This window comes from Tamandua tetradactyla, chromosome 21 (genome assembly GCF_023851605.1).
Source record: "Tamandua tetradactyla isolate mTamTet1 chromosome 21, mTamTet1.pri, whole genome shotgun sequence".
NCBI classification, from domain to species: domain Eukaryota; kingdom Metazoa; phylum Chordata; class Mammalia; order Pilosa; family Myrmecophagidae; genus Tamandua; species Tamandua tetradactyla.
The window spans coordinates 20,996,915-21,023,806 of NC_135347.1; the positions used below are offsets into that span (position 1 = coordinate 20,996,915).

Consider the following 26,892-nt stretch of genomic DNA (forward strand, 5'->3'; position numbering starts at 1 on the left):
TTTTCAAGTAATGTCACTACCACCTCCACGAAGAAAGTACCAGCTCTAGGGGCAATATACTATGAAGTTTAGGACCCTACAACCACCAGAACCCCAGAGGATTTGTGGGATGCTGTTCATCCATACTTGGGGATGGAATTTCGGTCAGATGAGCAGTGCTTCCTTGATGAGGGATGCCCCTGGTTCTAATTCATCACACTCAGTAAAAGCAGTTTGTCTAGGAGGCCATGAGCTATAGTGAAAGGAATTCACCAAGAAACACACAGCTCCAGTTAAAGTGGTGCCGAAGTTAAGAAGGTCCGAGAGAGTCTGTGGGTTTGTTTCGCCTTTCAGAAGAAGCTGTGGGCTGTCCCACGCACAGTGATCCGTGTCTTTGAGCACAGTGGATGAGGAGAGGGCTTGACTTAATGCAGGTCAACCATGTGAACAGACAATACCTGGAATGTTGCCCAAAGCCTGAGTAAATACCAGCACACGGTTTAAGAAAGATCACTGATTGGCTGACCAGAGGGGAAATCGAAGTCAAGCATATTGGCTGTGACCAGCTCAGCCCAGTATGGGGTACAGACAGGGATGTGACCCAGAACTGCTCTGGAGCAGCGAGTTTCAGCTTCTTCTGAAAGTCCCTTTCTGCCACCTTTCTCCACTAAATCCTTTCGTGATGTCTAAGCCAATACTGTTATAGAACAAAAACCTGGGCCAACAACCATTATATGTGGAGAAATGGGGCTTGAATTACATTTCAGCTTTGATATCTAAACAGAGGAAGCACTGATTGGGCTGTAAGCAGCCTACCCCCATTATCATCGGAACTCATGAGCTTAATTACAGGGAAACTGAAAGCTAATAATTTTTATACACTGTACCATCCCTAGGAGACCGGTTACCATGGAAATCTCTCCATCCTTTTCTTCTACTTAGAGCATATTTATATGGAGAAGAGAGAGAAATATAAACACGATTGGAAGATTAAGCAAGATAAGGCACTGTTTGCTACAAATATTTTACATTTATTGAAAGAATACAGTAAAAAAAGTTCTGCAGACCCTTGAGTGGCAATTCGTCCTTTGAAAAGAAAAGGCGGCTAGTCAAAAATGGTCTACGTGTACAAAAGGGATGAAATCAGGTTTTTTTTTTAAAAGGAAACAATGAAAACATCCTACAATGTTAGCCAAAGTTCAAAGTGTAGTTCTTCCGAATGTAAAAACTAACAAATAAATAAGTGTTAAATACAGATGAGTTAAAAATGATATAAGACATACATCTGCTTTATATATTTAGCTCTCATTCATTTTCAGCCTTGTTTACAAAGCCAGATAAACCCACCAGAGGCCCTGTCTGTATGTTTTACACTTGTACGTTTCAGAAGAAGCACCCTATTTCCAGTGTTTCTTTTAGCCACTTCACAAATACATTATTTTAAAACAACAAAAAGATCAAAGGTGCTTTAACCTGACATTAAACTGACTATACATTGGCATGAAAAGAAAAATCAGTAAACCACAGGAGTGCTTTGCTCAAGTGATGCCTGCAGATGCAACGGCTGTATCACAGGGCTGAAGGTCCCTCTTCCTCACCCTGCAGCATCCCAAACTCGGCTCTTCTCAAAGAGAAGTTACCCAGATAATTACATGTCCACAGTCACTCCCTGTGACTGTTGGATGGCAGGGTACCGTTTGTACTTTTTTGACTGCTTGGGTTCCTGAAGATGTCAGGGCTGTTCTTCAGACTTTGACAACTTGATTTTATTCCCATCTTTTCGTGGCTTTTCTCAATCCTAAATGGTTATATGGCTATGACTTCAGAGATTGCCATCTTTTAGGATACTCACCAGAAGAAGCCAAATCAAATATATAACATGCCCACAAACAAACCCTGTTATAAGCCAAATTCCCACCGCCAACTTTCACTAGACTCGTTTTGCTTAATTAGGCTATCTAATTTCATATATCTAAGCATAAATCAAACATATAACCTATAGGTGTCTGATTAGGGGAGCTGGTTCAATTAGTAAACCTTGATGCTTGATGACAGAGAATGATGAACAGAAATGACCAGGAAAAAGTCCACTTGAGAATCTGATTCTCTTAGGATGGAATCAGGTAAATAAAGTTTCTTATAAGTCAAGTGAAACGTGTCTTTGGCCACTTTGGTTAGGACTCAAATAACTGAGACCTCCCCCATTAAGTTCCCTTTAGTTTTGCTTTTGATTTGATACTTAGAATTGCTATCTGGTATTAGACTTAGAGTCAGTGGGTCATAAAATACATTTGTTATGAGAAATTGGGTAAACTTTGTGGAACCAGTCTCTCTCTGAGAGTAAAACTCCAAACAGTGAATTCCATAAAAAGATGTATATAGTCTGTGTATGTTACAGGTGTGACTGCAAATAAATCCACTTATGTTGGAATTGGTCTTCTGACTGTTTCTCAAGCAAAGCAATTCAAACTGGCAGGACCTTCTAGCACGGTCTAGTGTAAATTACAGGAACCACTGTACTTGGGGGTTAGGAGAGATTCACAATCATGATAAGCATAGCTCAAGCACTTTGCCCTGTACATGTGGCATTTATTTCCGGTGTTCTGGCATTTCTTAACAGCTGGGCAGGTAAGTTTATTTCTACCAAGTCAAATTATTTATATAAAAACATTCCTACATAAGGTTTTCCATCTCTTACCACTCTCCCTTCTGGGTTTGAAAATAAAAGCATGGACTGGTGAGCTGGTCAAGACATGGCTAGGATGGTCTTTTTTTACCTAGGACCTTAGTAGTAACAGATTTGAAACTCCTTCTCAACTCTAAGGTTTTTTATCCAGGGGCACTTAAATTTGTGTCACTGCTGGGGAAAATCTAGTGTCTTGCTTTATAAAGATTATTTTGGCAACTCAAAAGATCCCAAGGCTGTACTATTTGACAAGAGCTATATCAAGAACATATTAATGAGTGTTTGCACTCATACTCAACTTCATTTTCTCATGCAGATTTTTGCTGTTATAACACAGGAATTGGGATTTCTTTTTATGAATATATTACATGTACACTGTATTGCCTGGCACATTGATATTCACACTGATATTTGTCCTATGCTTTCCAAATTAGGTAAGATAACCTGTTACAGATGAATTGCCTGTTTGTATTTTGTGTAAGGGTGTTAACTGACAACACAGAGGTAAAGTGGTGTTTTTATTGTCTGCTTTGATTACAGTTTATAATCAGGCTTCTTTGCATGTCATTTTGGAATCTTCTTTGCATAGTATTTAGATTGTGCTCATTTTTACACTGAACAAGTTTTTAGAAAATAGAAGAAAGATGTGCCTTTTTAGAAGGAGCACTGCTTTGGAGAACTACAGGTTAGAGCTGATGTTTTCATTGAGTGACAGTTCAAAATGGAGCATTGGGGTCTGTATATCTGGGCAGACTGGCTTATTTTGAACTTAAAGCTTCAAATTTGCTACCATCTTCTCTGACGCTATTGGGAAAACCCTTTAACCCAGTACAACTGAAATACTTTTAGACACAATGAGAGTATGAAAGACATAAGAAAAGATAAATGACACAGAAGAAATGGAGTGGAAGAATTAAACATGTCATTTTAGCATGTCCAGTGGTTAAAGGCAAAGTAATTATTGTTGATTTTATTTTATTTTTTTTTTAGTGGGGGAGCTCATCCAATCAGCTTACTTGACTAAGTCAACATGCTGCTTTCTTGGACGTATCTATTCATGGTGACCTTTCTGCTTTAGGAATATCTCCCAAGAGCCTCTATTGGCTCATCTAACATATCTGCCAGCAAATCTTCAAACAGAGGACTAGCATTAGATCTTCTCTGTATTCTAAGTTGTATCTACCATAGGATCCTCACACGGGGCCTTCAGATGTCTTTGTTATATCAATGCATGCCTGGGAAGTCACAATACGGCAAAGCTTCCTGAATACCTGCGGAGAAACTTTTTTGGTTGAGGTTGATTTTTAACCTCGCCAGGAAAAGCTGATATTAAAGGCTCTTCTATTTTGGTAAAGCAAAAGCCCAAGAAACTCAATATTATAAAAGGAAATACCAACCTGAAATTAAAAACAAATGCCAGAAAAGCTAACACCCAGCATGGGTCCCTGTATATGACATGGCAGACGTTCAATAAATGCTTTCTGAACGAATAAAGCTGAGAGAAAACATCGTAAACTGGGGTCATTACTGTTACCCAGAACATTCCTTTTTTTTTTTTTTTTTTTTTTAAGAACATCTGCATCTGGCTGGCCTCTATAGTAATGTTTGGGGAAAACAGCTTAGGAATTCAAGACTTCAATCACTTCATAGTTAGTCCCAAATACTGCTGTTTGGGGGCTCTTACAAGTTTGCTATCAAGGAGGGAAGCTAAGTCTGTCTTGAAGTAGCAAGTATAGATACAAAACTTTTTCTGTAATAAGATATAAAACCAGGAACTTTCACAGCAATTTTTCTGCAATGTTGGCTACCACAGATAAATACGTGCCATTACACAGCTTCCCGCTGCTTGGAGTGGGCTGCACTACCATCTAGTCTGAAGCCATACGGAAAAACAGAGCAAGGGGAGATTCTTATTCAGCAGTGGCTGCCTCCTGAGATTATAGGGAGCATAAGGAAAATCAAATTGGTATCCAATTTAATGTTCTTTAAAAAATGCTATATAGACTAGAGAGGCATGTAATATTTAATAATATACAGCAGAAAGCTCCTTCACCTACCTCCCTTTTGAGGATCAGCTTTTTCTTATACTGTATTTATTTGTTGCGAAGGTTAGCTTTTGAGTCACTGTGCATTGTTGCCTGTTATTATTCTTCATCCATTCTCAACCTTCCTTTTTACATGTCTTTCCCTGCCTCTGTGTCTAACATTAGCCATGTTGCACGCTGACTGTCCTTAGGATAGTTTCAAGATTCTTCCCCCTCAAATGTTACTATATGAAAACAAACATTGCCACTAAATTGTATTTTTCTGGTTCCCTGCTGAGTCCTGTTTTTCTAGAGTAGAGCTCATCAGGGTATGGTCACTCTGAGGGTGACTCCAGGTAGCCAATTATTCACATTAGTCAAAAGGTGAAATTGGGTTGATCTAAGTGTAGCATATCAGAGGCATAAAAGTATGCAGAATTAGGGATCTTAGTTTAAGAAACATTACTAATGGAAGTGCAATGTATTTCCTCTAAAATGTCTGAACGTGACAAAACCCATTAGTTGGCAGAATATTGAGAATGAATTCTTCCCAGTGTGGCATCATCTGTGAGCTTTGGACATAAAACCACTGCTAATGCAAGGAGGTCATGGTGGTGGTATTTGGTTTACTAAGCCTTTGCTTCTTTGGGCTCCAGTGATCTGTCTCTTTGTTATTATTTTTTCTATAAGGAAGGATCTGGCCTGGTGGCACTGTTCTCAGGCTTTTTAGTGACATTGCCCAAGTCTTGGATGCACTTTTCATTTTCCCACCCTCTCTTTGGGGCTGCATCATCCTGCTTTGAAATAACTGATTCTTCCCTCCTTTGTTTTTGTATCTGCTTGTGTCAGTGCATTATTAACGGATATCCTGAAGCCTGTGCTCATTACTTCTGTGCCGTTCAGTGACTGAGAAAAATCCTGCTGTAGTAAATTCTATTACCCAAGAATCTCAGTCCACATTATATAGCTAAATGATTCTTAACGCCTGTATTTGACAATTCAAAATTTAATCTTTGAGTCAGTATAAAGCAGTAGGATTGTTTACAAGGGGTATTAAATATTTCCTTAAATTTAATTATGGCTAAGATATATAGCTTGTAAACCTTCTGGATTACAGCATTAATTTTTTAAATGAGAATTTTGTGGGACTCCAAGACTGTATCAATGTCTCCTGCAAGAAGGTAATCTTGGCACCTGCAATCCTGACTTGTAATCAGTGTTTTCTTTTGTAGAAATGGTTATGTAGTTCTGGAGGCTCCCAGATGATACAGTATTCAGACTTGGCTCTACAACTTATCAAACAGAGTAAAGCAGATAAAATTAAGATGTTTAATAAAACAATTCTGGCACATATAATCACTTGGCCTTAATAACAAAAGGGGTAACACCTTTGTTTTGATCAACTTTCATGGTAACTCAATAGTATACTGGAACTATAAACTGATTTGTATATATAAAATTTAACTCCATTTAATTAATACGTGAAGATAAATTTTCTCATCTTTCTGCCCCTTTGTTGCTCTTTTTATTTTCTATTATGCTCTATTCTATGTGAGGCCTCTGACCTCCTAAATACAAGTCAGTCTTTCCATGACTAAGAATACTGCCTTAGGGACAATCAATTCTGTTGTTAAAAAGACATCTACAGGGTGGTGCAACAGTGGCTCAGTGGCAGAATTCGTCTCTGTTATGCCAGAGAACTGGGTTCGATTCCTGGTGCCTGCCCATGGAAAAAAAAAAAGATATCTACAACATTAATGGTGTGATAAAGAGAAAATGTGTAAAAAGAAGGCTGAGGCAAACAAGTCCTTGACGGAAATATTACTTAATCTTACTTTAAAGGGCATGTGGCCATAAAACAGTGTACACTCTGAGAGCATTTGAGGACTCACAGAACTAATTTTAAAGGGGTGTGACTGAGAACTCTGAATAATAGGGACAAATGATCCAGACATGTATTGTTGCATTCTAATTTTTATGCTTATTTCACGATGAGGTCTTTTAGGATGAGGCATATAATTTAAATATTTTCTTCTTGACACAGTATAACAACAGTGTTGTGAAACATTATTTTAGTGATATAGCCAAACATTACAGAAAGCTATACGGCAAAACTGAGACATAGACAGGAAAGCCATAATTATGGTTTAAAGGAAACTAAGACTCTTTCAGTGACTAAAGATTTTCTTTTCAAAGTGAATAAAAATAACCCTAAAATGAAAAACAAGTGTGAAATGTATATTGTACAATACCTAACACAATTGGGCTCTTGGTTATACTGGTTTGCCAGTAAGGTATTTCAATAATTTTGTATGTTGAAAAAATGGTGAATTATGGATGGAACTTTATCAGTCATGTTAAATTTGGGAGATAAAAGAGAAACAATTACATGAGACCTTTTATTGGGGACCTAGTGACAGGATGGGCTGAAATAAAACCTTTGTTTTTAAAAATTTAAACAACCTATGAATCCTTTATTTCTCTGGAAGAAGAACTTCTGGCTTTGGGAAGTAACCTTAGATTACACGGAATACAAAATTTTAGGCTTCACATGTTGGCAGTACATGCTAGCTGGTCATTAAAACATTTCTTTTTTTGAAAAATGAACTACAAAATATTTCTCAGTCTTGCTGGTGATTGAGGGTAGATAAATGCAGGTCAGAATCAGGCTGCCTGTGCTGAAACCCCAGTACTCATAAATTTAAAGAATTATTAAAGGAACCATACAGGAGTGATATATGTAACTCTTGGATAATTCATTAAGAATGCAAAGACTTGTGACTTGACTTAATTATATCCAGGCCAATTGAAATTTCAGTTACAATTGTAAGAGTATTTTATGCATCTCTGAAGCTTCCTTTCCCTATATCAACTAGTTAATTAGCAACAGTATTCTTATGTGCACTTTCTGGGTACCAACTACCTTCCTAAAATACATAATTCCAATAATTATCAGTGGCAGAAGGAATGGATAAATTATGCCTCAAACAACAGAATTAACTAAAAAAAAATGGTTTGCATAAGTTTTTTTTATGCATGTGCCTATCTTAAATTCAACATTATAAGCAACTGATATGACACTGAACGACTCCCAATGTTATTAATCCCTGAACTATACCACTTCCTGCTTTGAGACAAAAAGTAACGTAGAATTTAAATGCTGCAGATATTAGGATGTTTTAAAAAGCTTTTTAAACTTAAGCACAGGTTATGATGTAAATTGCAAATTCTAACAGTCTGGATGATAAGATATCAAAGTCAGGTTCATGAATGCAAGGATTAAGCTTCAGGTCTTGTTCACAAAATTAAAGCCCAAATTACCATTCTCTCTCTTTGCTGAGAGTTTAGTAGTATGTTTGCTAAATGATGAGAAGTTGCTTTCCTTAGACAGACAAAGAATATTATAAACAGAGAGAGATGATTGGAAATATTGAGAAAGTGGTAGAATTTGCCCATTTTATTCTTCTTTGAAGGCCAGCAAGTGCTCGAAGGCTGCAGCACTTAACTTTAATTCTGTGCTTTGATTTACCATGGAATGTGCCATGAAAAGAAAGTTCCCTTTATTTACTACATTTGGTAGAATAGAAAACTATGCTGATTAAAACATAGTTTGTACACTATAACATATTTTGGAAGGTAAGCTTATTCTTTCATTTTAGTCTGAATGTAGTAGCCATTAAATGTGTACAAAACTTGCAAGGAGATTGAAATGATGATTCTCCTCAGCGTCATCCTTTAAACTTTTTGAAAGTGATAGTGTGAGTTCTGTGTACTGATATTCATAGGCAGCGAATAGCTAGAGGGGGCAGGAAGAATTTTCTATCCTATAAGCTCCTCCAACGAACGTAAACCAGTATCCCAGAAGGTGCTCTCTACGGGGACATGGGCCTGAGCACTTGTAAAAGTCTCCCATGCCACATTGACCCTTGAGTGTGTCCATCTCACACACATGTTATCCTGGGTGGCAGCTATATAGCCAACGTGGGGTAAGTTTCTTAGATGCACTTTAAGATCCAGCTCAACAGCATCCTAGTTTTCTCTGGAGCTAGGCATACACATCTGGCAGTGAATGACAAGGCTTTCTCGGTAATGGAATAAGGGTAAACAAAGGCGTAAAATGGACAGAAGATGGCTGTCCCCAGGTCTTTCTCCCAATTTCATTTCCCCCCATTACTATTCACTTCTTAACCATCTTCATTCACACCTGGCTCACTCCTTGGCAGTGGGGATGGGGGTGTATGCACATGAGTGTGAGTGAACTAGAATAAATCCTGACAGCTTCAGAATCTTGTACAAGTGAAGGGGACTAAATTTGGGGATGGCTCCTTTGAGGTGAAGATACTTAGTTTACTTCTGCTTGTCCTGTCTGTGGACTTGTGCTTTACACTTTCTCTAAACAAAAATAAAAAACAAACAAAAAAAGGTTGCTACTAGGAGGGCTCCATCCATGAACTCCTGAAACATTTCTTAGAAACTTTTTGGTGAATTTAAAGCATAAGTTTAAAAAGGTTTGTGTGTGTGTGTGTGTATGTGTTTATAAAGGCGTAACTATGGAAAGAACGTTGATTTTTGCTTTTCTACTTTGATCACCACTCTTTTCTCCAGACCACCTTTCTGTTAAAATTTCCTGCTGTCACATCTCTCTATAATATCCTTTAGAAGCCTCAACTCTAAGAGTACACTCTTTGAGGATATTTCACACATCATTTTCTGATGTCTGGACAAAGGAGGAGGGAAAAACAACCTTACTACTAAAGCAGGAAGGCGATGATTCCTAAACAGAGCTTATATCTAGCAAAAAGAGAGAAAAGAAAATCCTAGGGATCCCAAATAATTACCAAAATGTTTACAAATATCTTGTGTCAGCAGAATAGAAGCCAACTTGGACTGGAACGTATATTGCAAGCATGGTGTTAACCAATGCAGTTTTAGCACCAAAACAGTAGGTGTCTGTGGTGTAGGACAGCAGCCCATGAACTGTGCCTCAGGTAGAAAACCTTTGAGGAACATCAAAAGGCTCATGTGTGAAAAAAAGACCTCACATTTAGAGCCTGTGTTTTTCTATTTACAATGGCCTGAAATGGCAGGATGGCTGTGATTGATTAATAAAGCCCTTGGTAGAACTATTTCTTGAATGCATTTGTTTTTGCCCTTTTTTAAACTGGCACATATTTAAAAAAATAAAATAAAAAAATAACCTTAGAAGACTGTTGCAGGTAATGTGGTATAAACTCATTGCTAACGAAAACAATATTATTTGGCTAAAAGACAGAGTCCTGAAGGCTGGGCTTGGCACGGTTTCATTACTATGTGACTTTCCTCTTGATGGCAGCAAGCTCTTTCTGAAGTTCACCAAACTTGGGGCGGTTTTCAGGTTTATAATCCCAACACGTCTGCATTATTTTAAAAATATCCTCTGGGCAGTGCTGAGGGGCTGACATTCGGTATCCTGAAGACCCAAGAGAAGAGGAACAGAGAATTTACAATGGAGATGAGATATAAATGTTCACACAGGGCATTATGCAGTTTTTAAACTTATAAAGCAAGTATAAGTTATATTCTTTTAAGTCTGAGAACAATCTTATTTTCAACTCAAGGCTGTCTGGTGGGGCCACAGCAGCGTGTTGATAGGGGGTATGTCTGGGTGCCTGTTTGCCTCCGGAAGCGCAGTGTCTGTGAGTGGTGGGAGGAAGGAAGCTAGAAAGGCATCCTTCTATACCCAATTTTACAACCCTGCCCTTGGGGGCCTTCCATTTGGCTGGAAGCTAAACACAAGTGCATGCTAGTGTGCTATCTCGTCATTCTCTCTGGTCTGGGAACATCACGGGGTTTCTTCAGAAGTGTTAATGAATTCTCAGACTTCTTCCTGAAGACTAGCTGTATTTCAATTTTCATAGCTACATTTCAATTAGCAACGATACTATGTGTGCTAACTCATATACTGTTATATATTCTAATATTAATGGTGTATATTGGGCTGAACCATTGTCCTTGAAGACACAGAATGGCACAAACTTGCAGAGGTCATCCCCAGCAGGGGAGGGTGGAAGAAAAGCCTGTAGCTGCCTATTTTGAAAGTGCTGGACTCCTCTAAAGTTGGATAAGAGTCACATCAGTTACGGGGCCCATAGGCAGCTTTATCTCACACCTCTGCCTCCACCTGCAGGCCCCCTGGGACAGCTGGCCAGGAGACCCAGCATCAACACGGTGCCTGGAGGGCTGGATGTGAGTACAACGAACCCAAGTCTTTGGCTCACCTCTTTCCACTTGCTCTCGTGCCTGTTGATTTGTCATTCCGGGGTATGGACAGACCCCTAAGCTGAAGGTCTCCCAGAGGAGGATACCAAAGCTCCACACATCACTCTCAGAACTGTATCTTCCTAGGAGGGAAAACAACAACCGTATCCAGGTAAGGCACTGTGGACAAGTGGGTGACCACTTGCTTCTGGTTATGCGTGTCTAAATCCATCACAGTAGCATATTTTAAATGCATCAAAGGAACTCAACTAGTGACCTGTTTCTATTCTCTAAACAATTGTCAACTGCTAGTTTAAACAAGCCAGCTTCCAAATCATTTTTCCTTCCAGTAGGAATAAATATTCAACTGATGTACAACCTTAATTTTTCCACAGTATCTGAATAGTATATGTGGTTTGGATAAAAAGCTATACATTTGCATACTTCAGTGACTAGGAGATAAGTAGATTCCTGCCATTTTGTCTTCTACTTACATCATTTTTCTTTCTACTAAAATTATAAACAAATATAGCAATAAGGAAAGTTTCTGAACTTCATTTTTTTAAACTATCATTGCTTGTAGATATTCTTACATGTTTAAAGGTCTCATTTTCTTATTTTTATTTATAGAAAATACATTTTTCTATCTGTCTTGAAGAGAGTAGAAATTAACATGGCTGGTAAAAACAACTTTAAATTACATGGTGACTTGTTTTGTTGAAATATCTTAGTGCACCTGTTTTACTGAGCCACATGAGCTAAACTCGTAGTTTTTTTTTTTTTTTTTTGATAGTCTTTTAAGAGGATTAAAGAGATAAATCCAACACAAGATGTTTTTGGAATGGATATAAAACCAAGGAGGAAAGGCAAGGAAATTGTTTCCAATTTCCATGGAGCTAAGATTTACAAGATTTCCTCAACATTTGTGTTTTTATTTTAATTTTGCATAGAAAGTATATATTATTATAACACTAAATTCCATTTGCAGGGTGTTAATGGTTTCTTAGATGATTTCAGTTTCTATTCCTCTTGTAGCTTCTTGCCTTTACTTTGCCATCCTAGTATATATAAATCCCCTCCTCCCAAAGTGGCTGTTAGTTTCAAGTAGGATGTTCCTTTCTTTTTCTTGAAAAACAAGTAAAATGAAAATGACAGTATGGCTGTGCTATAGTAACTGTTCTGACGTCAGAGTTTGGAGTGCTTAGTGATTATCATCTCCAGCTGTGTGAATTAGCATCCTTCCTAGAAGACAGTAATTATTGACGATGCTGACACATAGGAAGATTAGGTTCCTTGTCTGCAAATCAACTCTTCAAGTTTGCACCAAAAATTGTAATACTTTTTCATTCAATAACTACAAGTTAAAACTAAAAGCTCTTTAGGAAAGCACAAGTTATACAGTCAAACATCTTTATATATTATGGTAGGATCTTGGCAGAGATCAAGAAAGGCACGCTATATAAAAGCCAAAAATCGCACTCCAGAAGTAAAAAAGCTTATAACCTAACTCTATAACCTTGACCTCTGAAACTGGTTTTGCTGGATTATTTTTTAATACAAGTTTATTGAGATATAGTCACATACCATATAATCATCCACAGTATACAATAATGGCTCACAGTATAATATAGTTAGTTGTGCACTCATCACTATAATCAATTTTAGAACATTTTCAATACTCAAAAAAAAAAATAAATAACACCCAAAACATCTCAACCCCCCCATTATTTATTTTATTTTTGTCTTTAACATCTTACTCATTTGCCCATACACTAGCTAAAGGGAGTATCAGTCACAAGGTTTTCACAATCACATGGTTACACTGTAAAAGCTATATATATATATATATATATACACATATATAGTATACAATGATCATCAGAATCAAGGCTATTGGATTACAGTTCAACAGGTTCAGGTATTTCCTTCTACTTATTCTAATAACTAGAAACTAAAAAGGTATATATATATATAATGCATAAGAATAATTTCTAGAATGACCTCTAGACTCTATTTGAAATCTCTTAGCCACTGAAACCTTATTTTATTTCTTTTCTCTCTTTTGATTAAGTGATTAAGAAGGCTCTCTTAATCCCATGATGCCAGGGCCAGGCTCATCCCTGGAAGTCATGTCCCAGATAGGTGGGAGGGTAATGAGTTTATTTGCAGAGTTGGCTTAGAGAGGCCACATCTGAGCAACAAAAGAGGCTCTCTGGCAGTGACTCTTAGGCATAATTATAAATAGATTTAGCTCCTCATTTGCAGGAGTAAGTTTTATAAGGGCAAGCCCCAAGAACAAGGTCTTGGCTTATTAAATTGGGAGTCCTTAATGCTTGCTAGGAATTTCCCAGGTAGGAAGTTTAATAATTCTACCTTTACCTAGACCCCTTAGGGGATACTGTAAATACTTTTTTATTTTCTGCACAAGTTACTCTGGGATGTATTGGGGTATTACATTAACCAAACATCTCTTCCTCCTGGTCTCACACACAAGTTGAAGTTTTAAAATACAATCAATACCATCATTTACCATGTATTCTGATTTACCTGGGTCCTAAGCAGATCAGCTTCCTTCATATCTCTAATTGAAGTCTGATCTCTTTTTCTTCTTCTTTAGCAGTTGCTGTAGGGGGTAATGCTGATGATTTTCAGAGCTGCAGAACTCTAGATCTGAGTCTTAGGTGTGAGACAGATACCCAACTTTCAGGGAACTACTAGGGTATACACAAGAGCTCAGCATCTCAGAATTCAGAAATAACAGTTACAACTCAGGAACAGATATGACTGCTCTAACAGCTTACATTCTAGGAACTTTATAATAAGCCTTACTGAACATTCTGTACTCCTTAATTTTTGATTGGCCAATCTCTGTCCATGTTCTATCCTCTGAAAACCTATGCTCTTGAACTCAATTTCAGGGTTTGCTCCTATAGTTAGTTCATAGTGGTGAAGTCTTACAATATCTGTTTTTTCATTTATGACTTATTTTCACTCAGCATAATGTCTTTGGGGTTCATTCACTAGTTGCATGCCTCACAGCTTCATTCCTCCTTGCAGGTGCTCAACATTCCATTATATGTATACACCACAGTTGACCCATCTGTTCCTCAGTCGATGTACCCTTAAGGCCTCCTCCACCCATTGCAAATCATGATTTCTGCTGCCATAAACACCAGTATGCAAATGTTCATTTGTGTCCCTGTTTTCAGTTCTTCCAAGTATAAACTTAATAATGGGGTTGCAGGATCATATGGCAGGGCTATGCATGGCCTCCTGTGGAACCACCACACTGCCCTCCAGAGGGGCTGCATGCTCTACTTCCGTGCTGGTGGCGATTAGGTATCTCTCTCTCTCCACGTCTTTTCCAGCACTTGTATATTCTGTTTATTTTTTAAATAGTTTTGTTCATACTCCACACATTCCATTCTAAGTGACCACTGGCTCCTGGTATAATCACATAGTCATGCCTTCACCACCAGAATCTATATGAGAACATTTCCATTTCTTCCACAAAGAAGAAGAAAAATTAAAATTAAAATAAAAAAATATAAAAAATAAAGAAAGAGAAAATAAAAAGAGAAACAGCAACATCAAGAATCCTTTATACCCCCTCTTATTGACATTTAGCTTTGGTATATGTCTTTGTTACAGTTAATGGAAGCATATTATAGAGTTACTGATAACTGTAGACTAGTTTGCATTGACTGTTTGTGGGGATAAATACAATATCATTTTCAAACCTTGCAATGGTGATGTTCATTTGTTCTTACTCAGATAAAAACTTTCTTGTATTTCTACATTTAATCACCATCATTGTCCACTCTAGGTTTTGCCAAGTTATACAGTCCCAGTTTGTATCCTCTATCTTTCCTTTTGGTGTTATATATACTCTTAGCCTTCCTCTTTCAACCGTATTCATACTTAGCTTTGTTCATTATACTTACAGTATTGCGCTACCATCAGGTAGTATCATGCTATCCATTTCTGCATCTTTACAATCAATCCTGTTGAACATTCTATTCTGTAACCCTCTGCATCAAATGCCCTATCTCGACCCTCTTTCTAACCTGTGTTCTTCACTTTAATTCTCAGTTTGCTCGTTATAGTTAATTCCTATCAGTGAGACCATACAGTATTTGTCCTTTTGTTTCTGACTAATTTCACTCAGCATACTGTCCTCAAGGTCTATCCATGTTGTTACATGCATCATGACTTTATTCTGTATTACAGCTGTGTAATATTCTATCATACATATATACCAGAGTTAATCTACCCATCCATTGATGGATATTTGGGCTGTTTCCATTTCTTGGCAATTGTGAATACTGCTGTTACAAATATTGGGGCACAAATGTCCATTGGAGTCCCTGCCTTCAGTTCCTCTGACTATATGCCTAGCAATGGTATTACTGGATCATATGGCAATTCTATACTTAGCTTTCTGAGGAACTGCCAAACTGCCTTACAGAGTGGCTGCCTCATTCTATGTTCCAACCAAAAATGGATAAGTGTGCCTCTTCTCCACATCCTCTCCAGCAATTGTTTTTTTTTTTTTTTTATGATGGCCATTCTAGTAGGTGTGAGGTGGTTTTGATTTGCATTTCCCTGGTAGCTAGTGAAGTTGAGCATCACATCTTTTCATACTTTTTGAGCCACCTGTATTTTCTTTTCTGAAAAGTATCTGTCCATGTCTGTTGTCCATTTTTGCATTGGGTTGTTTGTCTTTTTATTACTGAGTTGTAGGATCTCTTTATATATTCTGGATGTTAACCCCTTATTTGATATGTGGTTTCCAAATAGTTTCCCATTGCGTAGGTCACCTTTTTACTTTCCTGACAAAGTCATTTGATGTACAAAAGTATTCAGTTTTGAGGAGTTCCCATTTATCTATTTCTTCTTTCACTGCTCATGTTTTAGGTGTAAGGTGTAGGAAACTACCTCCTATCACAAGATATATAAGATATTTCCCTACATTTTATTCTAAAAGTTGCATGGTCTTAGCTCTAATGTTTAGGTCTTTGATACATTTTGAGTTAATTTTTGTATAAGGTGTGAGAGAGGGATCATCTTTCATTCATTTGGATATGTATATCCAATTTTCCAAGCACCATTTGTTGAAGAGGCTTCTTTGTCCCAGCTGAATCAACGTGACCACCTTATCAAAAAAAAGAAAGTTGTCTGTAGATGAGAGGGTCTATTTCTTTCTGAACATTCAGCCTGATTCCATTGGTCAGTATACCTCTTTTATGCCAGTACCATGGTTTTGACCACTGTAGCTTTGTAATATTCTTTAAAGTCAGGTAGTGTGAGCCTTCCCACTTCATTCTTCTTTTTCAAGATATTTTCAGCTACTCAGGGCACTTTCTTCTTCCAAATAATTATTGGTTTCTTTATTTCTCCAAAGTAAGTTATTGGGATTTTAATTAGTATTGCAATGAATCTATAAAGCAACTTGGGTAGAACTGAAATTTTAACTATATTAGTCTTCTAATCCATGAATATATGTCCTTCCATTTTGCTGGATTATTTTATAGCCTAAAAGTAATTTACAATTGTATAGTAATTGGCTACTTTTCCATCTCTCATTTGATCTTCACAATACTTTCAGAGTAAAATAAGGCACAGAGAAGTAGATGGCTTACCAAAGTCACAGTAACTGGTTGTGAAACATGGTCCCTGAGGGGTGGTCTAGGACACTTGTTACTACACATCCTGCCTTCCTCCCAGGTCAGAACACTTAGTTACACCACATTAATTAGAGGGTAATCTACCTAAATTCGCTAGTGACAAATGAAAAAAATATATTTTCAATAATTTAACAGATTATTTCTTAGGTGATGCAAAATATTCTGTTTGTTCTTTTTAAGCATAGTACCTTTGGTGGCAGCTGTAAGTGAGAAACGTGGTAATATATGCTGAACTTCATAAAGGATATTACCATTTTGTAAATAAAAATGGGGGCAAATATCTCTGAGAGGAATATATATAAATATTTTTAAAAGAGTATTGCCTCTATGAATGGGAACTGGTTGGCTAGGGACCGGGGTGGGAGAGTGGCTTACATTTAATTACAGGTCCTTTAATATTACTTGAATTTTTTTTAAAAAAAACATCATGTATTAGCTTTTTTTTTTTTTTTACATGAGCAGGCACTGGGAATCAAACCCAGGTCCTGTGGCATGGCAGGCAAGGATTCTTGCCTGCTGAGCCACTGTGGCCCACCCATGTATTAGCTTTTGAAAGTTAAATAACAATGAAATAATGGTGAAAATGTGCCTTAATCTATATCCCTAAGCCACAGTTTCAGAGTTGTTCCTAAGACTGAAGGTTTTTTTCATCCAGTCTAATTCCATATTTTATGGGAGACTTGGGCAATGAAGAAAAGAATCTGGGGGAAAGGAAAAGTACTTGGAATGAGGCAAAATCTTACTACCGATCACAAAACTATATTTGCACACAACTAGAAAAGAAGTATAACAATAAACAGGAATTTTCATTCGTGGTTTAATTATTTATATTTTTTCTGGTTAAAAGTAAAACTAGGATTTAGAGCCATTCTTTAGTAATTTTTGGGTGTGAAAACTAAAACAATTTTCAGGGTATAATTTTGCCATAAGACTTATAGACTGTAAGGAATTCCTTCATTGGACTGAGTAATAAGTACTCCATGCCATAATCTTTTCCTCATAGACTTCTAAATCTTACTCTTTGTTATCCAGCTTCTTCTATATTTTATAAAGCTAATATTAGAGACCGGTAAAAAAAAAAAAAAATCCCACACTGCCAATCAAAGATCTTCATACTGGTCTTTATTACTTAATGCTTAGGTCCAACTGTTGGAAGCATCTACAGCTAGAAATTAGACTTGTAAATACTTTAGTAGACTTGAAATTCACCTAAAACACACTGTGAGTATAGAAAGGCAGATTTTTACTTGGCATAAGGGCTTAACTGTAAGAGGACTTTTAAAAAGTAATATAATGTGAGGATATGGCAGACAGGGTTAAGAATAGAGTCTAGAGAGCTGGATTTTACTGGTGTGCCTTTAAGGCTTCCCAAGCCCAGTCAGGGCTCTCTCATAGGGATACCATAAGAATCAACAAAAAGGTGCTTAAAAACATTTGGGGTCATGAAGAAAGCCTTTTAGGATCATAACACTTAACATTTACTGTATTTTTTCCTGTGATTGTTCCTCTTAATAATACAGGCCTGGAATAATAATGGCAAGTCCAGAGAAGGATTACAGTACTATGGAAAATAGCAGGACTTTGTTTTGCCTTAGATTCTGAAGAACAGTGGAATTGGTTTAAAATCACTAGAAAGCTCACAAAAGCCTCTCTTACTGCCACATGGAAAGGCAAAATAAGGGTGAAGTGTATGTAGAGCGTAAGGTTCAAAAACTTCATTGTTGGAAACTAGAACAGCTTAGTCAATTTCTAATGAGGACAGTGACCTATACTTACATATTCTGTAGTATCATTGGAATACAGAATCCTTACAAAACAGATTCTGTGGTCTGGACTGACATCAAGTAACTTTCAAGACAATTACATTCAAAAGCTTTATCTGTATTTAATTTTGGAAAAGGCTTAAATTCTTTCATTATGAAATTTTAGTTTTAAACCAACAAATAATTTAAATATATTCACACCCATTCACCAACCCATGGCTCATATGATGCCTCCCTTAATGAAAATGTAATTTCTAAATTTCACTTAAAACACAATCTGGTCATCATCATTTTTTTTTGAAATTCTTGAGCTGTTACCCATCTTGATAGGGCCCATTTCATCCCACCCACAGACAATGTGAGCTGTATTTATTTCCAATTATAATAACACATAAAAATTCAAGTGTAAAAAAACCCCTGCTGTTTTAACTCCTATAGCCCTCTTCACAAAGATTTATACAAGTTCCAGAGGCTGATATGCTAAAAAAACCATGCTGATTTTCATAGTGAGAAACTAAAGGATTGATTGACTTAATATTTTAGGAATCTGACATCAGATGAGAGTATTGGACCAATTATAAGACATTCAAAAGAAACGGTCTAGAACCACAGCAATACTTCTATAATAAAACACACTTTTTTAGATAAAAAGTAAACCTCTCAGGTATAGTCATATTTAAAGTGCTTACAAGTATAATCATCTTCTTAATCTAGCACTCTCACATGCAGAAATGTAATCAATAATTACAATGAATTCAGTTTGTAATCTTGCTTAGGTGCCAAGCTATGACAATCTATACCTTGTTTGTGTTGATCCATAAGTTATTCTAAATTGGGTTCTTCTACTCTACCCCTATAATTTTCTTTGGAATGTTTCATGCTGATACAGTCCATTTTTTACCACCTAAAGGAAAAACAGTCTTTCTTTACCATAATTGAGAGCTTCTGGTGCTGTCCATTTAATAGGAATCTGCTTTAAGCCAGAAGATGAATACACTCCACCATCCTCTTGACGAGACATTCCAAAGTCACTGATTTTCAGAACATTATTTTCAGCTACCAGGCAGTTTCTTGCAGCAAGGTCCCTGTGTTAAAATAAGACATAGAAAACGCCTATTAAAACAAATTGAAAGCTGCTTTCACATTTATGACTTCCACACTTGGCATTTTTACATTTGCAATGTATTTACAATGAGTTTATGAATGCTTGTGATTTACAAGTCTTTCCCATCTTTTCTGTCATAGGTAAAAAATCATCCATGAGAACACTTGTGCATGGCAGACATCACATACTAGTTTTCTAGGCATCACATATATTTCCATTTAAATAGTAAGACACTGACTGTAGGATTAAAAGGGAACCACAGAGGAAAGGCCACCCAAATTTGGGATTATTTCCCCTTTCACTGGCTTCCCTGGAGCAGGATTGTCCAATAAACTTTCAGTGATGACAGAATTTTCTCTATCTGCACTGTCCAATGAGGTAGCCATTAGCCACATGTGCCTACTGAACACTTGCAATATTGTTTGACTGAGAAACTTAATTTTTAATTTTATTTGCTTTTAATTTAAACTGCCACATGTGGCTAGTAGTTACTGTTTTCAACAGTGTAGCCTGAGTGCTTCTCAAAGATGGAAAATGGTTGAGGCACCAGATAGGTTGATAACTTTTTTCCCCACTGCATTCGGGACAGGCAAAACCCATGATGATCTACCCTCAGTACCTGTCTCCTATCTGATCATTTTATACTCCCCACATTTATTATAATATACTGGACTCTGCTGCACCCCTCTTCCCCCCTCCCCTGCCACCAAAGGCAACAGCATGCTTCCATTTTAGCACCTTTGCACTAAGTGCTCCCTCTGCCTGGAATGTTCTTCTCGGCTCTTGCCTGGCTGGCTCATCTGCATTCATTCTTAGCTCAAAGGTCCCTTCCTCCGAGTTCTTCACAATGACAGAGAACACAGCAAACAAAAGACCAAGTCTCTACTCTAACTCTAGTGGAGAGGACACTGAATAAGCAAAGTCATGTACATATTTATATGTACACATTCATAGTTTGTCAGGTGGTACTGAGTATTAAGATAAAAGGCAGTATTAGGGGAAAGAGACTTTCAAGACAGAATTCAATTTTTGATAGGGCGATTAGGAAATGCCACTTTGACAATGTGGTATTTGATCAAAGACCTGAAGGAAGTCACGGAGAAAAAATATGGGGATAAATGGGAGAAGAGTATTCCAGGTAGAGGGAACAGCAGATACCTCCAGGACCAAACGCTATAGGCAGGGCCTTTTAGGCCACAGTAAGCTCGTTAGAGTTTGTTTAGCGTGATCTGGGAGGTAACTAGAGAGTTCTGCACACAGAAGCAACTTGATCTGGTTTACATTTTTGAAGGGCCTTTTTCCTACTATGTAGAGAACAGACTGGTGAACCAGAGAAATCAGTTAGGAGACTATTTCAGGAGTCTAGGAAAGGAGATGACACCCTAAACTGAGATGAAAGTGATCCAGTTAGAAGTAGTCAGATTCAGGACATATTGTGAAGGCAGAATCGATAGGATTTGCTGGTAGGTTGTTTGTGGAATGGGAAAGAAAGAAAGTTGAGGATAACACGAAGACTTCTGGTTCAAGCAGCTGAAACAATAGAGTTGAAGTTGATTGAAATGAGAAAACCAAGGGCCAGATTCAGGGAATGAGGCAGAGACAGTTCTTTCACCTAATAATCATTTCTTCCTCTTTAGTAAAAACCATTATTTTTACCTGGGTAGAATGTCATGCAGCAAAAAAAAGCCACAGAGGAGACTGGGAGGTGTAGTTAAGTGTGGCCATAATCAAAGTTCTGGCCACTTAGTGGTAAGCAGATGAGTTGTTTAGAATTTCTAGGGAGTTTCTTTAAAAGAAAGAGGACGTATCATTATACTTCTCTGTCCTGCTAACTGGACTATGGACATGAGGGAGAATGAAAGCAGACATCTTGGAAAACAAGGACACATACTAAAGTTGGAAGAGCAGAAAGAAATAAGGGGCCTGGGTCGCTGATGACTGTGGAGCTGCTATATATGTTCTGAACTGCCTCCCTATGCTTAAACCGTTTTTCTTGTTTTGTTATGTATTTTGTTATGAAGTAAAAACTAATCCATTAAGGGGAGGTTCAAAAATCTAGCTTTGAACATAGTAAGTTTGAAATGCCTGTTAGATAGCCAGGTGGAGATGCTGAATAGGCAGTTGTAAGTATTAGTCTGGAGGTCTGAATTCTCAGCTTTTGGATGGAATTAAAAAGCTCTAGGACTAGAGAATGCTTCATCTAGAGAGTGAGCAGAGAGACACAAAGGATGTTGTCCAAGGACTAAGCCCTAGAGCATTCTGCTATTTAGAGTTTGAGAAGATGAAGAAGATCCAAGAAAGGAGATCGACAAGGAGCAGGAAGTGAGGCAGGAAGGAAACCTGGAGATCTGGTGTCCTGGAAGCCAAGGGAGGAACGCAAGCAATCTTGCCAAATATAACTGAGAAGGCAATGATGATAAGTACTGTGAATTGGCTGTTGGATTTACCAACATGGAATTTAACGATAGCACTGAGAAGAACAATTTCAGTAGGTGCAAAAGCGTGGTGGGTACAAAAGTGTGATTAGAGAGAGTTCACAGAGGATGAAAAAAAGAAGTGGAAGATAGTGAGTTGACATTTCTTTTGAGGAAGCTTTCTGTAAAGAGGTTCAGAGAAATGGGAAAGTAACTAGAGGGAGATTTCAGGTCAAAGAAGTTTTCCCCTCTTAATTTGGAGGCTATTACATGTTATATGTGTGCAGATGGGAATGAAATGGTGGAAAGGATAAAACTAATGCAGGAGAGAAATGTGACAATTTCAGATGTGAATTCCTTGCAAGGCAAGAGGTGATGGTATCCATGTGTTGCTCTTCAGCACTGTATTACCAATGCCTAGAATACAACTTTGTATAGAGGAGGTACTCAATAAATACTTAAATAAGTGAATACTATCTTATCCTAGGGATGGTCCCTGCTGGAGGCAGGTTGTCTATCTATGCTTCTTTTTTTCCATTTTAATTTTTTTCTCCTAACTGAAGAACAGTAAAGATTTGATTTCACTCACAAATGAGATGGTCTTATATACTTATCTTTTAAACACATCTCAAAACATCAAATGTGATGTAGGACTTTCAAAAAATTAAAATATAATTTACTCGATTGTAAGTACTTCTTGCTTTACAATTCCAAACACTAGAAGTGATGGTATTTCCCATGAGCTATTAATGAACCTTGAACTTGCTGAACATAGCTGATGATCAGAGAGGTGACATTTTTATCTACTTGTAGGGAAATTGGGTGGTAGTATCTAAAGATCCTCAGATAGGCAAGTGAAATTTTCTGCCTTACTAATTTATTAAGATTGCCTTTAATTCACTAGATCAAAGCTCACAATGGAGAAACTTAACAGCCCAAAGTTACTATTAAATCTGACTTCCTCTCCAGTCTTGAGATACAGCAGCTCTCCATGAGATTATCATTGAAAGAGGGAGACTCTGGTTTGGGCCTGGACAAAGTAACTAATAGTGAAGGGCTGGTTTGTTTATTTGTTCTAATCAGTAGGAAGGAACTATTATTTGGTCTTAGGGATCCCAAGTCCTATTTATGGTACAGTTGTCTAGAATAAACCCTAGCTCTGACACATCATCTACGTGACCTTGGCATATTAAGCTTTCTTTTATTCATCTAGAAAATATAACCTAGCAGAGTTAAATAAAATGTTTATGAAGTGTTTAGCATAAACCATGTGGCTTAACATAAGTTTCAATTTAACACAATTTTTCAATGAAGTATCATTATTATTCCTTCTGTTTATATTACTATTACTACAAAAGGCCCTGGACCAGCAGGTATAAATCCGTTTTCAAAATAAGTTTCTAAGACTGTGTCATAATCACAAAGGGAAGGGGCTGGAACCTGGAGACCTGTAACAATAATGAGGCAGGTAAACATGATTCCAAAGATGGAGCTAATATTATTTAAATGTGGAGAATTTCATAACTAAAGTTATAAAGAATTAAATGAATGTTGACAGTTTCCATATTATTCTCTTATACTACCAGTAGAATGAAAATCTTAAGGTGTTCTACCCTGTTGAGACTGGGGTCATTTGACTTTGGAGACAATGAATTTCTCTACATGTCAAGCATGTGGCTTTCCAAGTAGATTATATACTTACAACTACTTTGTTTTATTTCATCATTGTGCCCAAAACATAGTGTTTGTGCTTGTTGACTGGCAAATTTCATATTAGGTATGTTATTTCTTTGAGGTAGACTTAGGGATTTCTCTCCCACCACTCTCTAACTGCCTCTCCTATGTTAGGGTTGGGAAAAAAAAAACTCTTTAATATTTTGCCAGAAGAGTTAAACATTAAATCTATTGTTAATGAATTTTTTTTGGGGGGGGCATGGTCTAGGAATCAAACCCAGATCCCCCCTCATGTTAGGTGAGCATTCTACCACTGAACCACCTATATAACCTTTGTTAGTGAATTTTAAAAAGTGATATGTTGGGGGAAATTTTGAGAGATTTTGGATCTAGGGGATCTATCTCAATTTAATTTAATGTTACATAAATTAAAACAATGTTTTTTGAGGAGGACAAGCAATATAGTATGATGGTAAGATTATGGATCCAGGCTCCTAGAGTTCCCATTCTGGTATAGTAGTGTGAGCCCAGTATAATCCATGCCTCCTGATTATTACAAGTAAATGTGAAGAAAAAATACAAAAAATTTGCTATCTATAGATACCCCAAAATAAAGAAAAGCAGGTGAATTCCATAGGGCAGTAAACACTTAATGGTAATTACACAGAAGTATTTCCTCTGTTTTTCTTCACATTTATCTCATCGATTCCCCCTGAATGTCGGCTCCAAGCACCAAAAGAAAGCATGTCTTTCTTCCCACAGGAACCAGGAAACTGGTCTCTGTGAGCCAGGGAAAATCTCAGAGGGAAAAGAGCCAGAGAAGAGAATCATCTGGTTCTGTGTGTGAACCTGTACAAGTCTCAGTCCAACCCTGAGTGAACATATACTGGGTAGACCCAAATCCAGTGAATAAATGCTTAAAGAACTAAGGCAATATTTAAACTACTGCCCAAGTCTCAAATTAACCAACGAATAGCACAAAACATGGGTTTTGAGAACAGAACTGAGATTTATATCTCTTTTCACAATAGGCAAGACAGAACTTGTGGTTTGACCCTAACAGATTGATTACCTGCTAAAACATCAATCCTCTCCAGAGGAATCTAATAGTGACTTGGAGCCTAATCAGCGTAACAGTCATAATATCAAGGGCACAATTAAAAATTGCTTGACATACAAGAATGAGAAAAAATGTCACCAATACTAAAGGGGAAAGCAATCAACAAATGTCAACCCCCTGATAAACAGATATTAGAATGATCAGTAAAAGACTTAACAGCTGTTAAAACTATGCTCTATAAAGTAAAGGAAAACATACTTGAAATGAATGGGAAGAGAAATTAAAACCATAAGAACATTTTAGAATGTAAATGCAATACTTATAGTTCATAGATCTAAATGGAAATGGAAAAACTATAAAATATCTGGAAGACAACACGGGTTTGGTAATGAGTTTTCAGATACAACACCAAAAGCATGATCATTGGAAAAAAAATTAAACCTCTCTGTGAAGGACACTGTCGAGAATGAAAAAAGCCACAGACTGTAAGAAAATGTTTGAAAACCATATCCGATAAAGCACTTGTACCAAAAATTTACAAAGAATGTTCAAAACTTACCAATTAATAACCAAATTAAAAAATAGGGAAAAGATTTGAACAGGCACCTCACCAAAGGTACACTGATGAAAACAAGCATATGGAAAGATGTACAACATTGTATGCCACTAGGGAATTACAAATTAAAACAATAATAAGATACTACTATGCTTTTATTAGAATGGCTAACATCCCAAATGCTGGTAAGGAGGTATGGTAAGAGAAACACTCCTTCAATGCCATTGGAAATGCAAAGTGGCACACCTTCTTTGGAAAACACTTTGACAGTTTCTTACAAAACTAAACATAGTCTTATCCTATGCAACAGTAGTTGCATTCTTCGGTATTTATCCAAATGAGTTGAAAGCTTATGTTCACACAAAAATGTGTATATGATTGTTTATAGCAGCTATGTTCATAATTGACCAAAGAGTAGAGGCAACCAAGATATTCTTCAACAGGTGAAAGGATCAACTACTACATCCATACAATGGAATATCACTCAGCAATAAACGAATGAACTCTAAAACTATGAAAAAAAAAAAAAAGTAAAACCTTAAATGCATGTTACTAAGTGAAAGAAGCCAGTCTGAAGAGACTACACATTATTCCAACTAAATGGCACTGTGCAAAAAGGCAAACTACAGAGACAGTAAAAAGATCACTGGTTGTTGGTATGCCTCTTGTTCTTGCATGTTCTCAGAAACAATACTTGGGGGGAGGGCAAGATGGCAGTGTAGTGAGGTGTGGAATTTAGCTCACACATGTATGGAACAACTGTATGAGGATTAACAGTGACAGGACACACACTGTACATGAGTCTGGAACTGGTGGAATGGCTGAGATCTCACACAGAACTGTAAGTCCCTCAAGTTACAGAGGCTGATGTTCCCCCCCCCCCCCCATAGGCATGGTGGGCTAGTTCCCGGAGGGGAAAGAAAAGAGACTTTACTAGCAGCAGGGAAGTTAGTTCAACCAAACTCCAATTGTGGAATTAATGAACAAATTTGGACTACTGAAAACTAGCTCCAAGCACAGATAACCTGGAATAAGCACCAAAGGAATTGGGAGTTTTCACCAAGGCAGAGACAGGGCAGGGCTGATGGAAAAACCAACAGATGCTTTTTGAGTTGGACAGTACAAAATACTAGAAAGAGGCTAGACCTCAAGAAAGGGTCACATAGAGCTGGAGACACACAGAGCCGTGTGCCAACTCCAGTTCTTGATTGGTCAACCCAGGAAGCTGGGGTCCAGCTTGCAAAAGGTGTTTTTCCTACCCCCTCCTCTTTTTATCATTTCTTAACAACTAATTAGAAGTGCAAGCATTCTCAGGCTTCAGAAATGCCCCAGGCAAGGGCAGAATGAAAGCCTAACAGGCAAAGTAAATAGTCAGGAGAATTGGGACAATTCCCTAAAGGGTGTATCTTCCTTAAGAAAAGCAGGGTGGGGCCTAGCACAAGTTAAGTTCCTCCTTCAGGAATTCAGGCCCCACAGGCTGGAAAACAGAAGCAACCTAAGCCCACCCTCTACCTCAGCCTCTGGCAGGGAGAGGCTGCTGGGAATTAAAGGTACCATATCACCTTACACTGGCCGGGAAGGCATGGGCTGACAGGTACCACATACTCGGCAGTATAGGAAAAGCACAGAGTCTAGAGTCTTTATAGGATAGTCTTGACAACTTGCTGGGTCTCACCCTTAGGGAAACTTGATAGTGGCTACTTTCTC

The 26,892-nt window shown here is 37.5% G+C and overlaps 1 protein-coding gene across 1 annotated transcript in view; it reads right to left on the reverse strand.

The window, feature by feature from the left end:
* Window positions 1-989: 989 nt before the first annotated feature.
* FER (FER tyrosine kinase) overlaps window positions 990-26,892 on the reverse strand; it is a 531,690-nt gene continuing 505,787 nt past the window's right edge. Inside the window, exons 18-20 of the mRNA XM_077138656.1 lie at window positions 19,307-19,461; window positions 10,947-11,069; window positions 990-10,138 (exon numbers count right to left, since the gene is read on the reverse strand). Of these exons, the coding sequence (XP_076994771.1) occupies window positions 9,996-10,138; window positions 10,947-11,069; window positions 19,307-19,461 (421 nt within the window). The 3' untranslated portion in view covers window positions 990-9,995. The remainder of the gene's footprint in view (window positions 10,139-10,946; window positions 11,070-19,306; window positions 19,462-26,892) is intronic.